The 16,263-nt window shown below is 35.0% G+C and overlaps 1 protein-coding gene across 4 annotated transcripts in view; it reads left to right on the top strand.

Moving 5' to 3' along the window:
* The window catches only part of FBXL17 (F-box and leucine rich repeat protein 17), a 515,189-nt gene that overhangs the window by 341,162 nt on the left and 157,764 nt on the right, over window positions 1-16,263 (top strand). For all 4 annotated transcript variants that reach the window (XR_010413178.1, XM_045899686.3, XM_045899676.3 and 1 more), the window contains one exon: window positions 13,262-13,338. Coding sequence is in view for 3 of the 4 variants with exons in the window: in XM_045899686.3 (XP_045755642.1) it covers window positions 13,262-13,338 (77 nt within the window). In the remaining variant the exon portion in view is untranslated. The remainder of the gene's footprint in view (window positions 1-13,261; window positions 13,339-16,263) is intronic.

The raw sequence follows: 16,263 nt of genomic DNA, 5'->3' as shown, positions 1-16,263 counted from the left end.
AACTGTGCTGGTAGGATCGGATCCCAACCTAACCGAGAGCCGCCCCACTCCCCCCACCCCGCCCGGCCCCAAAGCCGTTCTGCACAGGGCATCGGCCCGCCTCACAGTTGGCAGGTGGCACTGGGGCGGCTGCCGCTGAGAGCTCGCTCTACACACACTCGCTCTTTGGGGGGTACAGCCTCCTGCAGGTGTCGCTTCCTCACCTTGCCCAAAGTCTGGACCCTGGACACTGGGGCTCGGCAAGCCCTTGCCTGCCTGCAGAGGAGAGAATGAGGTGGGGTCTCCAGGTGAGGTGCTCTCAGAAGCCGCCTGTGACAGGCCAAACACTCACTGCGGCCGAGCGCCAGGCTGTCGCCGGGCAGGGAGGGTGACACCAGCTTTAGGGTCACAGGGTATTGCCACGTGGACTACAGGGCAGGCTACGCTGCTCCCTCAGCTTTCTGACCTGTTCTGGTTGAGGGGCAAGTCAGATTTTTGCTCTGTCTTTAAAGTCTTCATTGGGTAACCCTGAACAATTACAGAGCAGTAACACCAAAACTAAATTCTTCTGCAGCCACCTACACCAGAAAGGCACTCCTACTTTTTATAAAAGAGAAATTTGTCTCCTTTCCTTTTTAAATTCACAAAAGGAAATCTCTCAAACCAGGCACAAAAACCAGACAACAAAACCCTCAAATATTTATTCTCTCACAGTTGTGGAGGCCAAATATCCAAAACCAGTTTCACTGGGTCAAAATCAAGGTTTCAGCCCCCCTCTGAGGGCTCTAGAGAAGAATCTGCTATTCCTCTTTTCAGCTGCTGGTGGCTACCAGCATTCCTTGGCTTGTGGCCAAATCACTTCTATCTCTGCCTCCAGTAATTTTGCCTTCTCTCCTGTGTCAAATCTCCACCTGCCCCTCTCTCATAAGTACACTAGGTATTGTTTTAAGAACCTACTCAGATAAACCAGGATAATCTCCCCATCCCCAAACCCTTAATTTAATCACATCTGCAAAGAACCTTTTTCCATATAAGGTAACATTTACAGGTTCCGTGGATTAGGAGTTGTTATCTTTGGGGGCCGTTCTTCAGCCTGCTACAGGCATTTTTTTTTATGTGCCAAGTTCTGTGCTAAGGCCTAAATAATATTAATTAACATTTAATTGCTTACTGTGTCCCTGGTGCTGTCCTATGTGCTTTACTTTCCTTTTACTAAGGAAAAAAATGATTTAACATGAACTTATTGAACCATACATTCTTTCTTGTATATGCCAACTATTAAAGCCCCAAAGTGCTAGTTTTCTGAAAAATGTATGTTAGGAAATTATATTCTGTTCTAAATAACCCTGTTTTATTTGTGTGGAGGATGTTAAAGTTGACAAGATTGTGAATTCCTCTTGGGAAGAGACTTAGCTTATCCATCTTTGTATCCATATAGTTAGTATCCATAGTAAGGGTTAGTAAATGTTTGTTGAATAACTAAAAGAGCCTTTGCAAACATGAAATGTAACCTGTATAAAATCCTTGGAGGTAGATATTGTAATTTCCATTTTACAGAGAAGATTTAGAAAAGTTGAATTACATTCCCAACACCAGGACTGTGTATACACACGTACATACACGCTCACACAACTTTGACAGTCTGAGCATCTGAAACATATTTCCATTATTCGTAACTGATTGATTTTGTGCATGAAACATTAAAATTTAGCAAAATTCTGATGTAGCTAAATCTGTTTTATTATTATACTATGTTATTAATCATGTGCAATATAGTTTTAATTTTCAAATTTTTTGAATGGCCAGTTTCTCGTGGATTAAGTCCATTGTGTTAAGAAATGAAAGGAAATTTTCTAAATGATGCAGAATATTTTGATACTTTTCTTGAAAATTTAGCCTTTCCCCAGAACTGCCTCAAGCATTTCTAGTCTTTTTTTATTTAAATTCAATTAATTAACATATAGTATATTAGTTTCAGAGGTAGAGTTCAGCATATCTAGTCTTTTTCGTAGCTTCTTTTGAACATCTGATTTTTTTTAAGTCATTGATATTATGAATCTAAGAAATAATCGTACTTGCCTCTTTACTTTGTTTCCTTGAAAGCTGTTCCAAAATCTTAACCCACTTGTAGAGGCTTTTCAGGACTGAATCATATGAATCCCTTTAGGATGAGTATACCCCTAACTCACTTACTATCCATATTTCTTACCTTTCTTGCCTTAAATATTTCTTTTATAATTTTGTATGCATTTCTAGTGGAATAAGGCCGGATATAAGTAAACAGATAAAATAAATTCAGGTCCCTTACTAATGATGAAATATATGAATATGTTATATATTATTACATATATGTTATATGTAACAAGAATTATTGTATATGTCTGCTATATATAACAAGAATTATTGCATATATGTTATATATTTGTATTGTTATGCATTGTGTATATTGTTTTCTTCTTTTTCCTCTTTACGATATTCTTTCCGCAACCTTAAGTCAAGCCACTAATTCAACTAGTACATCCCTGAGTTTATATCACATTTGCTGACTTGCTTATACTATTGCCCTTTGTATTTGCTTTCACCTTTTTAAAAGTATGATGTGGCATTAAGTTGCCATTATTTTCCCCCAAACCCCCAATTTTGCCAGATGGCCTAAGTGTGTTGTGTGTCTGATGACTATGTATTGACCTTTCAGTAAACGATCACAAAAAGGAATTTGTGCTCTAATTTTATTTTACTTTTTAATAAAATTCTGTCATTACTAGGGCAGAACTCATTATACTCTCAGGACCCATGGAAGCACAAAACTGAGCAATTGATTCCGAGCACATTTACCTGACAGCCTTTTTCAAACCCCTGGCATTGCTCTTGCCTCTTTATTCCACTAATGACTTTTAAAAACAATAAACTCTCTCGTCAATTCTCAATCTTGCTTTTTTCTCAGAATAGCAGAATGTATTCCTTTATTGGGTACTTGAGAGAAGTGTGTGTGTGTGTGCGTGTGTGTGTGTAGAGCAGGAATCTTAATATTGTTACTCCATTTTGCTACATGGTTTGTTGCTTATGCAGACAGAACTGAAACTATAATCAACAGTAGAGCATTGAGAAATATGCCAGAGATGTGGTGTTCATTTTGATTTGTCATTTAAAATAACATAAAGCTGAGTACTGGGTTTGGGAGTGTTGCTTGTTCTTGCTGGCTGTCAGACATGATGTTGCCTGCAAAGGTACCCACTGTCTGAAACAAATGGTGAAATGACCTTCTTCCTTCTTCATGCTTTTGCAACTTTCTGCAAGGGGAAATTGGGTAATGCTTCCCTCCATGGTTTCGATCAGTCTTACACACTGGTTTCATTAGCTTTCCACCACTCTCCCCAGAAACAGAGATGTGGTTTTTCCCTTCATAGAGAATAGACTGATAATTTGTCCAAGCAAAGCAACCCGGATTTTAGTGATTATGATATTTCAGGGGCTAGGCTGCTAAAATTCTTTTACTAAGTGCATTTATAACAGTTATATGTTTGTTGATTTAATGACAGTATTGGTAATGGAAAACGTATTTGTTAAGAATTATATTCATAAATGTATATACGTATATGCACACATACATACACACATACATACCACATACCCTTTTGAAATAAAAATTAAATGGTTGATGAACAAGTCTTTTCATTGATGGATAGAGTTAAGAGGGAATCCTCTAGATAGGTATTTTATAGGCAAGTGGACTTTATATTAGGAATTATTGAATTGGCCTGGTAGCCAGAAAAACTAAGTAAGGTTCAGTAGCCTTGCCCTGGAATTTCTAAATTTCATTATATTGTATTTACTTAAATGTTATTTAAGAAGAAAATTTGGAGGACTTTGTTTCTATATTCTTCAGATAGATAAAAATTAACTGAAACCAGCCATCATCCTTCTGTTGGGATTTACAAAATGTAAACTGCGTATTTTTCACAAGAGAAGTCTTGGTTGATGACCCTTATTGTCATTTGTAGAAATATGTGGACTGTTTTTTTCTTTTTTTGAAAAAGAAGTGAATTCGTTCTTTTTTTTTAAGTAAAGAAGTTATCTCTCTGTGTGAATTCAGTGTGCTAACACAACTAAACGTGACCTGCTTCCTCTCTTTCCTGTAAGAGCAAAGATTATTTTACCTCTGACATGAACATTAATTATGTAATGATATGGGAAAAAATAAGAATAAAGCAGTGGCAGTTTCAGAGCTTTGGAAGTAGGTTTTATGAATTCAGCATTGATGATACTTAGGCCTCAGAGGGTTCAGAGTTCAATCTAGCTAAATATTAGTGAAGTCAAATTTATGTAATGTGCCTGCCTCCATCAAGCCCATGTGATCTTTTTGCTTCTTCGTGAATAAATTATGTGGGTTACTTTGTTACCACTGCCTGCCCTTTTCCAGCTCCCCAGTCCAGAACTCCTTCCTCATCCCTTCTTTTTTAGAAACTAACAAGAAGCCTTCACTATGCTTTTCTCCCAATTGCAGAAATCGTTTTATGTAATCACTACTGAAAATCACCTGTAAAAATTCTTCTTCTGGTTTGTGATCAGGACAGAAATTTTCTAAGCTTAAAAATTAATGACAAAGTACAGGCTTCCTGAGTATGAATGCTTGAAGCATATAGAAAACATTTGGAATGGAGAATGTTGACCTCCTTTCCTTGTGTCTTATTATTGCTATCTAATTATAAGCTTTCAAAGATATCGAATTAGGTGCTTTCTTCATTGCATTTTAAAATAAGTAATCTATTTCTTTTCTTATCACTAAAACCATTTCTCAAACAAAATTTTGAATGGTGCATTTGGATATTTGGAATCATTGTTGGCCAAAGTGAAACCATTCTTCTGACTTTTATAAATTGTCTTTACCTTCTGTGTTTTATAGTCTTCTGAGGATTTGGCTTATCCAAAAAGAGATTGTGTGCCTTCCCAAGTAAGAAGAAAACCTTTTGTCAGCATCTTGTCTGAATTAACTCCTTGGCTACGCAGGTCATGGGAGGTCTATGTTGAACATCAGTCTTTGGCTCTATCACAAAACTGGTATTGAAACATAGACCAGCTCCCAGAGTACAGAGGTTAAAGAGGCAATTAGTCACTACAAAGCCGACTTGTGGCGTCTTCTGGTAAAGAAGTGCTTAACTCTTTCCTGAATGATGCCTGAAACCTCATCTTCTGGGTGCTTTTATATTCCACTAATATAATTTAGTTTTAAGTCTTAGCCATTTTAAATCAAAGGTGAGTGTAAAGTATATGATGTCTCTTGAATTGAGACTTATCAGTACTTAGAGCAATTAGGGTAAATGGGATAGAGATGGGCAGGGAGATTATTATCAGTTATATGTTTAATAGTCCACCTAAATTTCATTTTAGTTGTTTGGAAGCCTAACAATCTCTTTGAAATATTTCTAGCTTTACCGTTAAAGTTGTTATTTATTGTTGGTGGTGGTGGTAGGGCTTGGTTTAGAGCTTGCCAGAATATTGCCTCACTTTTTTGCAGAAAAGGAGTGGCCTCTGATGAATTATAATTCACTAAACTGGACCATAGTTTTATATGTTTTTATATTCCTGAGTTTTTTTTAAGGGCCTGGGCTTTTGCTTCCACACAATAAATTTTTGTAACATGTAGTAATAAAACCTTCTCTTCTGTCCTCTATCTTAAAATATGCCAGAAAACCATAAAGATAGCACCAGTCTTAACTGTATCAAAATTGTGCAGTGCCTGGATTCCCCCAGGGTTATTGGTCATAAATTGATGGAACCCCAAAAAGCTGAAAGGAAGGAGGAGGATTCTTAACTTTTCCTATATCAAAGTAACTGCATTTTTCCCCATTGAAGAACGAATAAACTGCTGAAATAGGAAGTCTTGCCTTTATATTTCCCTCCCCTTTTCTCTTCTAGCATTTCCTTTAGTCCTGAAAATATACCTATTTTCAGTGATACGATTTTTCTGCTCCTAGGTAGGAATATTATTATCAACAATAACAAAATAAATAGTACCTGATCTATCAAGGTTATAAGCATTAAATCCATCATTTTATAATAATGTGGCTTTCTGATTATATCTTTTAATATTTCTAACACATAGTTCTCACTCAATAAAACATGGTTGAATTAAATAAATAAATAATACCTTATAATCTTTTTTCTGTCTCTTGCATATTTTAAGGAATACTTAGAAGTGAGCTCAAGTTGTTATGTAATGATTTAGTGTAGTTGTGGTAAAAGGATGGAACAATGGCTAAAATTAAGACTTTTTGATAAATATATCTGAAATATTAAAGCCAAAGCCAAGTTTATCACAAATTTGTTAGTTTAATCTCCCTCCCCCACCCACTTTGGAAGAGCCTTTAACCATCTTGTTCCTCAGTAGCTTAAAGAAGATGTGCGTTTTTAAAATACTGCAGGCTTCATTCTATCTGAAAAACATTTTTAAAGTACTATAAGAAATAAATTAAACCTTGTTTTACTATATAAATGAAGAAACAAAATATTTCTGTAAGAGCTAGGTAGTAATGGTCTTTCCTAAGTATATTAGAAAATATTATTGTTGTTGTATAACTCCTTTTTTCAGTGCTGACTCCTACTTACTCACCAGTTGGGAAACCTACCTGATGTTAGAGACACAGAGGGAAAGAGTGGTCCAGAATGAATCAGCAATGACAACATCTGCTCGCCTTCCTTAAAGGTGTAACACCTCTGTGGGCAAAGGTGCAAACCCATAGAACTTAAGTTTCATTTCCATTTATTTCCATTTATAGGCTACTTATGGTTTATTTGTAGGCCTTTCCAGTGGACAGAGCTGGAAAATGGCTTATTTGTATTCATATAGAGTCATACATTCACATGCATTCACAAACACTGCCAATTCCAGAGTCTTAGACTGTCATGATGTTCCTCTCTGGGTCTTCTCTATTTTTTTTCTCTATCCATTAAAAAGTACAGGGCGAGAGGCAGAGTATAAAACTAAGGGAATAAAATACTAATTTTTCAAGAAAAAAAACCTATTCTCATTTTGTAACCTTTCGCTATCTCTGTGTGACAAAATGGGCATCAGTTCTCCACTGTTTTAAGTAGCAAATGCCTAAATTAATCTTAGATTCACTAATCAGATATTGGCTTTCCGGAGAATAACATTTGGTAAGTGAGAACTTAATGAGTGTCCCAAGATAACTGTTGTTAACTGGTAGAGCTGGTGACATTTTGCATGTCACTGCTAGTCTTTGCCCCTGTGGTATATTAAGAACGTGCTTTGAGCAAATGCTTTAGCATTTTCATCGCAACTCAACCTTTAAAAAATAATCTCTCTTGCAGTGAACATCTATGAGAATATTTTTGGAAGTTTATGTGAAAAATTGACTTGTGTATGTATTTGGTACTGTGTTGTTAATGGGATGGAATAGAAGAACATTTACAAGAAAGTGTATCATAAAATACAAAGGTCACTCCATGTATCATTTTGGTTCCTTGTGTCTTTCATTTGTCATTATGTGCAGTTGTTCAAGTTAAAGACAACAATACTGCATATTATTTCTGTGAGGTTAAGTGTCATATTACTAGAAAAAGTAACTATAAATAGAATGCTTATAGATGCAATTATAGTCCTATGTAATAAGGGGGAATGTACTATTATTAATAGATTATTGAATTGATTGATCTTGTACATGTTTACCTGTAAATATGTCTTTTTTGTGTAAGTAGAAATCTTTTATATGGGGCATTTTCTGAAAGCAGGATGTACCTGTAAATCATGCCAATTCATTTGCTACACCGGGATCGGATTATTCTTCAGTAAAACTCAATTTGAGGATTTAGAAATATCAATCAAATATCATTATTCTTTCTATATGATGCCAAATTGTGTTTTGGTGACCTCTGCTATCATTTAAATGACCTGAAGTCAGTATGAGCTTTCGTAGCACAGAATTGGACTAAGTTTGCTCCTTTGTTGCTCTCTTTAGATCTTGTAAGTCCTTTGTATTCCTTTTTCATTTGTATGTGTCTGTGAGTTGCAGCTTCTTATGCTTTTACCCATTTATAGGCTATATGACATAGGGTGGCTTATTGGCTTGTTTAGTTTCAAGAAATGATGAAAATGAAGTTCCATTCCTTAAATCCCCCAATATATCACTTTTACAATGTGTTTGCATTTCAGGAGTTTTAAGGTTTGATCTCCATGTTTATTCAGTCTTAAAGATATCTAGCTCCCCGTTGTACTTACTTGCCAATTACTTTACAGCCCTTTTCATACTTTTTGTTTTAAATCTGTGGGGTTGTTTTGTCTTGTTGCATTTTTTCCTCTGCTTGAAGATATATTTATTATTCAAATATAAAAGTGACTTAGGAAAGAACATCCTAAAGTTTATTTAGAAATTCACCAAGCCCATACTAATGCATCTCTAATGGGGACATTTCTTTCCACACCCCTAAGGTGACTGAGCCTGTCCTTTAAAGTGAGATTTGCGAACCAGTGTCTGGCAGCTCCAATTAGCTTCTTTGGGGTTTTAGGCACATCACAAACAGTAACAAGGTCTCCTAGGACACTCCTCTTGCAAGCACTGTAGTCATATTTCCTCATTAGTTCTTTTCAATTGTCACTAATGCCATGTTTCAGCTTCTGAGTAGGAGACAAAAAACATAAAAATTTGTTATGTATGTAGAATGGGCCATTGTTTTCCATAATTCAAGGCTCTTTTGAATTCCTTTGATAGTTTTGAAGCTTACACAGCTTAATTCATTAACCTTTACCCTTCACATAAATCAGGTGATTAGGAGTCTATTGCTAAGGAGACAGGTTTTCCCTCCACTGAAACTAAGTAAATGCCTTCTCAAAAAAAATTCCTATATAGCTGACAAAAGTAACCTTTTTGTTGCTTTTCACATTTCATCAGATATTTCAGGTGCATTTTAGAACATTATCAAAAGCAAGTGAGCATAACATTGCATTATTATAAATAATAATTCTGGATGCTTTGGATACTTTGGAGCAGGTTTTCTTATGCTTTTTGGAGTTCTAGAAGAGTTTATATGTATATATGTATGTATACACACACACACACACACACACACACACACTCAACAACTGTTACTCAAGAATTTACAATGGTTGCAATTAAAAAAAAATTTCTTCAGGGGCACCTGAGTGGTTTAGTTGGCTAAGCGTCTGACTCTTGATTTTCGGCTCAGGCCATGATCTCAGGCTTGTGAGATGGAGCCTGCTTAAGATTCTCTCTCTCCCTCTCCCTGTGCCCCTCCCCACTCCCTCTTGAAAATAAATAAATAAGTAAATAAGTAAATAAATAAATAAATAAATAAATAAGTAAATAAAATTCTCTCCCTCTGTAGCACCCTCCCCTCACCCCATGTTCTCTTTCTCTCAGCAACAAAAAATTTTTTTTTCTTCTGAACCCTGTCAAAGAATAAAAGAAGAAAATAATTTGAGGGGAGGCAATTCAGAATAAACTAAAATATATTGAACCTAGGACATTGGATTTGGAGAAAGTCTTCATATAAGGCTTCATGTTATAGAGAATGAGAATATGGGGTTTCAAAGGAGGCAGGTGGTTCTATGTTTCATGGAGGTGAGAATAGAGTGGATTTCTCCAGATTTTTTTATTCCTTCTTGTGAAGATACATCTCACTTTGTTTCTCAGAATTTGGGAAGATAGTTTAGTAAGCTTGTGTTTGACATTCATGGAGTAGTCTAAGAATATTTGATTTTCTGCAGTTTTCCACTATGCCATTTTCCCATTATTAATTTCTCCTTAATAATCTTATAGATTGTTACTTTCCCTAAGGATATAGTTCTTTGCCCAAGTTTTAGAATTCTTTATGTTGGCATGCATAAAATGAGAAATCTTTGAATGTGCTGACCCATGGAGGATGTCAGTCATATGATATTCTGAAGTTTGTCCTTAGGGATAGCGGGAACAGGGGTGAAGAATGAGAAAAGTTTGAATTCTAGATTCTGAGTTTAGGGACTCCTGGCTTATCCCTAGGGACAAAACTATAATTTATCATTGAGATTAATGGATACTCTCCTATGCATTATCTGTGAATAGGAGAGGGGATGGAGAAACAAAGGTTTTAAACGTGGCCTTTGATTCTTTCACTCTCCTTCTTTTCTTTCTTTCTTCTTCTTCTTTTTTTTTTTAAGTAGGCTCCATACCCAGCGTGGAGCCCGATGTGGGCCTCAAACTCACTCCTGTGAGATCAAGACCTGAGCCAAGATCAAGAGTCAGACACTTAACTGACTGAGTCACCTAGGCACCCCTTTTACTCTCCTTCTTAAAGATTATATCACTTTACAAACAATTCTCTATTTTATTGGTACCATTTAAAAAATACCCTTTAAAAAACTTACATAAGTACCTATCGTCAAAAAGTTTCAATAATTACTAAGCTTTACCACCTTGTTTGTTGCCTGCATTCCTACTATACGGTGAACTGGGAAATGCTCTGATGTTAATAACACTAAAGGTCATGACTAGAGCCAAGACTCTTTTAAAACAGAGAATTATTTAGAGTAAATGCAGTCCACAGACCAGAGTTATGTTCATGTACTTCCCGTAAATACATACTATAATGGACTCTAAAAGTTTCAGGAGGAAAGGATAGTCACCATGCAGGCCTCTTGTCAAGACGTGCTGTCACTGCAGGCTGCGTGGGAGGTAGACCTGGACTAGCCACCAGGTTGCAGGCACTAGCCAACTGATGTGGGGTTCCATTTCCGTCAGTTTGCAGTAACAGGACAATACAAACCATTTTCACTTTCAACTCTCAAAACAATAGCTATTTTAGCTATTTATTTGAACCACTCAATTTTGTGTAATATTATTGTGTTGAGAGATTCAGTCCAGATTTACAGAACTTGGGATTTCTCTCCTCAAATACCACATCTGGGAATGATGTGGTATTTAAAGAAATTACATTTTGCTACAAATCTTCCAAGGAATGTTTTTTTCTCCACAAATTTTTATTCGAGGAGTACTTCCGTGTTATGTGTAACTTCTAGCACACTGGCTCTGATTACAGGGTAATTAAAACTGTTTGGAAAACCTTATGCAACTGAACTTTTAAAAACAGAGCAAAAATCCTGGTGATCCTTTGTAAAAGCAAAGTGCTTTTCTCTTATATTTCTTTTCTCTTTTTCTGTCTAAAAGATATTTACTGCTTATTTCCTAATCATGTGTTATCTCTTGGCTATTGCCTCTTGAATATTCAAGCTAAATTTACTTATGATATCTATTCATAAAAACTTCCCTCTGACACACAGGGGGGAAACCTGATGCTCATGGCCGTTCATCAGTTTTTAGAGAGTTTTCATCCAGTGATTGATTATCTTATTTTATATGAATACTGGTTCTTGTTGCCTAAGAAATAACATTTGATCTGGCTTATACAGTGAAATCAATTTGTGTTATTTGCTCTTTGTAGTGGGCTCTGTGTGTCTTTAAATATTCCTGTGTGCTTGTAGTGTATCTTATATAGAATCAAGGGCAGGAATGCAGGTAAACATTTGTTTAGAGTTTTTTCACAATCAAATGTGGCTCACAAAAAATCAGGCTTTTTGGACTATTTGGAAAGAGCATGAGAACAAAATAAATGACATAAACATTTTTTCTGTACTAATTTACTTCATTTTGTAGTGGTCATACAGAATACTGCATCTGTTAACTTTGGGTAGGTGGGAGAGGAAGACTGAAATATGTATCTTTGATATGACAGAAAGTAGTCAGACTTTTTTTTTTAATTTAGGATTTTGTAATCATCTAGGGTCTTTATTTTTATCCTTAGCATGTGAAAATTTATTTTTAAAGTTGTAAATAAAACACAGTTGTTGCCTGTAATATCTTATCTGCTTTTGTCCTTCCTTTTTTATGAGTTTATTCAAATATTACATTAAAGCCAAATGACATGGAATTAGGTTTAAAATTTTCCCTTCATAATAAGCTGTGTCAATGGTAATTGCATTGTATTGCTGTTTTAAGTTTTCTGTTGTAGCCATGGAAGAACTTCTCCGTTTTTGTCATAAATCCTTTTTTTAAAAAAAAAAGCCAAAAAAGAATGTTTATTCAGTTATTCCAAAGAACTTTGAAATGTTTATCATTCCATTAAAACAATATTCTATAAAAATACTTTAAAGGAAAGAATATGTCTTCTTTATAACTAATTTAACCTTCAGTAATGAATTATGTGAAGTAAAATTGTATAAAATTTTCTGACATTTTATGAAGATTCCTACAAATAAGCCAGACAGCAAATAAAATATCTGCAAGACAGAGATGGATACTCTGTAATTTTTTGATGGATTGTACACACAGGTATCAAATTACTTGATCCTTACTTCCTAGAAAAGGTTAATGACTCTTGTTGCTTTTACCCTTTTACTTAACTGTTATTTATAAAGATTAAAACAGCGACTACATTGAAGGATGCATATTCCTGTGTGTCAGTATGACTGTACAGGTTTTTCTGATATTATAGGAGACTGAGCCACAAAATGGATGGCGTTGTTAATCATTATTTTTAAAGTTCATTCAATTCTGTAGTACATGTTCTGCTATGGCTATTAAATCTGAGTGCACCATTCAAAAACCTTTTAACTTAAATGAAACCAGAAAAGACTTTAAATCTTACATATCTATGTCTGTATTACATATCTATGCAATTCATTTAAAATACTAAGAATTAAAAATTTTAAAGTAAAAGATCTTAAAGTTCTTACATGTGCATATTTTTTTCTTTCATCTATAATCAGTTAGATTTTTAAATATTTCTGGTTTATATTGAATAAAATACACAAAAATATGTATTTTAGTGTTACCAGACTCCATCATTAATAACTGAACCATGAATAATATTACTGTCCACCTATAATGACCATCCATCTATATTCTAGTTTCATTAAAATTGTTTTTATATTATTATATAAATGACATGTTCATTATATAGCCTATGTTTACTAGTATATGACTAAAAGTGATATTACTCTTATAGAAATACTTCTTTTTCATCACTTTGGTTTTAAAATATACACAAGTCATAAATACACTTAATTAAAGTCATTTAGGTATTAGGGCACTTGAGTTTAAAGTAGGGAATGTAACACTTTTTCCTGAAACACCTTGAAAGAAGTTTGTTGAAAGAAGAGAGCTGTGGCATTCATCAAACGCTGACCTCTTCCTGTTACAGTCATGGCCAAACTCTTGCTAATTTAACTTGAAATGCATTAATGTAACTCACCACTTTTTTGTGTGTGTTTTAGGTGTGTGGAGGTCATTGCAAAGGAAGGACAAAACCTGAAAGAGCTGTATTTGGTGTCCTGTAAAATCACAGATTATGGTATGTAAAGAGTCATTGTCCTAATTCTTTTCTAGAATTAAAAAGTTACAAAATCTTTGAAAACTTTTTAAAAGAAATCACAAGCTACTATCTCATAGAGACGATTTATCTTTATTTGTGCTAACTCTGGTCACACCAAAAGAATTTAAGAAATCATGAGACTAGGACCCAGAGTAAAATGAACACGTGTATCAGTTTGTCACCACATGCAATCGCACACGCATGTGCATCTGTGCACAAACACACACACTCACGTAGGGTTAACATGTATGGTTAAAAAAGCTATACAATGAAATAAACACTAAATATTTGATATAATAAATATAACTAAAGAAGTTACTACTTGAGTTAATTTGCTTAATTTAATGTCATGTCAAATACATTCCCTGCTGACATTCCAAATGGCACACTATTTAATGCTTTACATTTTTTAAAGCGTTGGAAACTTCCACATTTAGATATGTAGGAAGTGATGGGTATACATGTGTATGCAAGATTGTAAATTATCTTAATTTTCAATATCTCTTTAAAAGTGGAGAAAAGCAAGTTGTTTTATTAAAAAAAAAGTATGAAATCGTCCTGTTGGAGTAATAAAAGAAAAATAACCTAGCCTTTCCTTTTTTATTCAGCTTTATTATTTCTTTCTTATTAATTTGTGTATTTAATCTAGAGTTTTAACCAGGTATTTGGCTTTATGGGAGACTGAATTGGTTTTCTTTTCTCTTTTCTGATTTCTTAATTTGTTTGTTTAAATTTGAGACTGTGCTTTCTACCTTGAGGGAAACTAATAATTCATCAAGGTTTTTTATTGTTAACTCTGACATATGCTAATAAATGACTTCAATCTTAGGATGTCATGCTGACCATCTGTCCTGGGTGGGAGAATTTTATTTTATCAGCTCCTAAATTCAGCCTTTAGAAAAATTCTAGTACAGCTATGATAAAAAATAACATAAAAAATATTTGACTTAAAATAATGCTAATTTCTTTTCAGAGTTTATTTTTTAGAACGGTAAATGAGTCTTATGTGGGTTTATTCATAATGTTTCTGGGTTGTTGGGTTTTTTTTTCCTGCTTATACCATGCAAAAGGAGTATTTTCATATGTTTTTCTTTTCTTGTAGTTTGTTTTCTGGTTTGGCATGTTAGATTGCCACTTAGATACAGTAATTCTAAAACCTATAACTATCTCCCTCTTTTCTAGCCCTTAGAGAATTCTCTCTGTCCAACCCAGGACATATACTCAATACAGGTAGATTTGTTAATTAATATATTCATTCATTCCAGACTCTTTCCTTGGCATTCACGCTCCTTTACCATTAGTCTACTACCTGTCCCTCCAATCTTATTTTATATATTTCTCCCCTTTACCTATGCAGTGCCAATGTCAGATTGCTAATTGCCAGGAGAGCTACAGATTAAGTTCCTTAGAATGAACTCTTCAAGGTCCTACAGTGGAAAATGATGCTAAAATTACACTCTGTCTCAGCACATGTTAAGTTCACAAGTGCAAAGAAATATTCCAGGAGATGTGGAGAAGAGAAAAAAGCTTTGGACTTGAGATACATCTGGGACCAAGTTCAGTCTTTGTCTTTATCTGTTCTTTGGCCTTAGGGAAGTTCCTTCACATCTGTGAGGCTCAGTTTCCTCATTTGTAAAATGGGGAATTCATGTCTGATGTCATATTTATGTCCCCGGCACCAAGTCTAATGATTAGCATTGGTGAATGTTGCCTTCCTACAGTAGAGGGACAGAGAAAAGATTTTATGCAAAATTCTTCTACCCTCTTTCCTCTCCTAGGTTTTGGAAGAGGTTTTTGTTGTTGTTGTTGCCATTGTGTATTATTGTTTGTTGATATTGTTTCTTGATATTATCATGTTTTGGTGTTTAGAAATTTTAGGATTTTTTTTCTCCAGGTGAGGTGAAAATGATGTTAAAATCTTGCCAATATGGTTTACATTTATTCACTTGGGTTGGTGGATCTCTGCACATTAGGGTCACCTGGGGAGTTTCTAAAGCATACTGATGCTTGAGTCTCATTCAAGGCTGATTAAGTAAGAATTTCTATGAGGTGAGACCCAGGCAAAGGTTTTGTAAAACCTGCTTAAATGATGTTACATCAACCGAAGTTGAGAACAATTGATCCAGTCCATTTGAAAGGGCCAGATATTGGACATTTAGGGGACTTCCCTGCCATGGTGATGAGAAATCTATCACAATTTTTCTGGTACCTTAGTCACTTCAGCTTTAAGCTCTCTGCCTCACCTCATCTCTCTTCCGTCTTTCCTTTGGTTTTAGCTATTCAAAGGGTTCATGGAAAGCCAGTTTTCATCTATTGATTCTGTTCTTCAAAATGTTGGGGCACAATTGAGGAGGGAGGGGTAAAGGTCAATAGTTTATGAAATTGTAGTATAATTGCTATTTGATTATAGAATTTAAAAAAATCACTGAAAGTTCAGCTCAGCTCAGCTCTTTTTCCCTGGTAACATGCCAATAACACATGAATAATTTTTGTCAAAAAAGACAGCGAAAAGGATTATTCATTGTAACCAGAGAAACAGCATGTTATTGGAGGTAACTGCTCTGCTGGGGGAGGCTGGCTGTGATCCCTTGCCCTGCATTAATTATAAATTTTAAGACGGAAAAACAGATGCCTGTTTTCTTCTTTAACTGGATAAGTAGAGATAGATTCTGTAGAACTTTTAGATTATTGAAGCTACTTAAAAACTGTAAGATTTGATGTACACCTGATCCTGGGGGAGTTTCATCCTTTAAGAGACTACTCCATAATTCTTTTTCCTGTTGCTTTACTCATATTCGCGCTAGTCTCATCCTCACCTCCTCCCTCTGTGGTGCTGTGTTTGTATATGCTTTCATTATAGTATATGGAGATTTTTGAAGTTTTTTGCAGAATGCATAGATTCAG

Source organism: Mirounga angustirostris, unplaced genomic scaffold (assembly GCF_029215605.1).
Source record: "Mirounga angustirostris isolate CCGP_5_RB_7025 unplaced genomic scaffold, mMirAng1.0.hap1 SCAF_7, whole genome shotgun sequence".
NCBI lineage: Eukaryota > Metazoa > Chordata > Mammalia > Carnivora > Phocidae > Mirounga > Mirounga angustirostris.
This window is presented reverse-complemented; position numbering and strand designations above follow the sequence as displayed.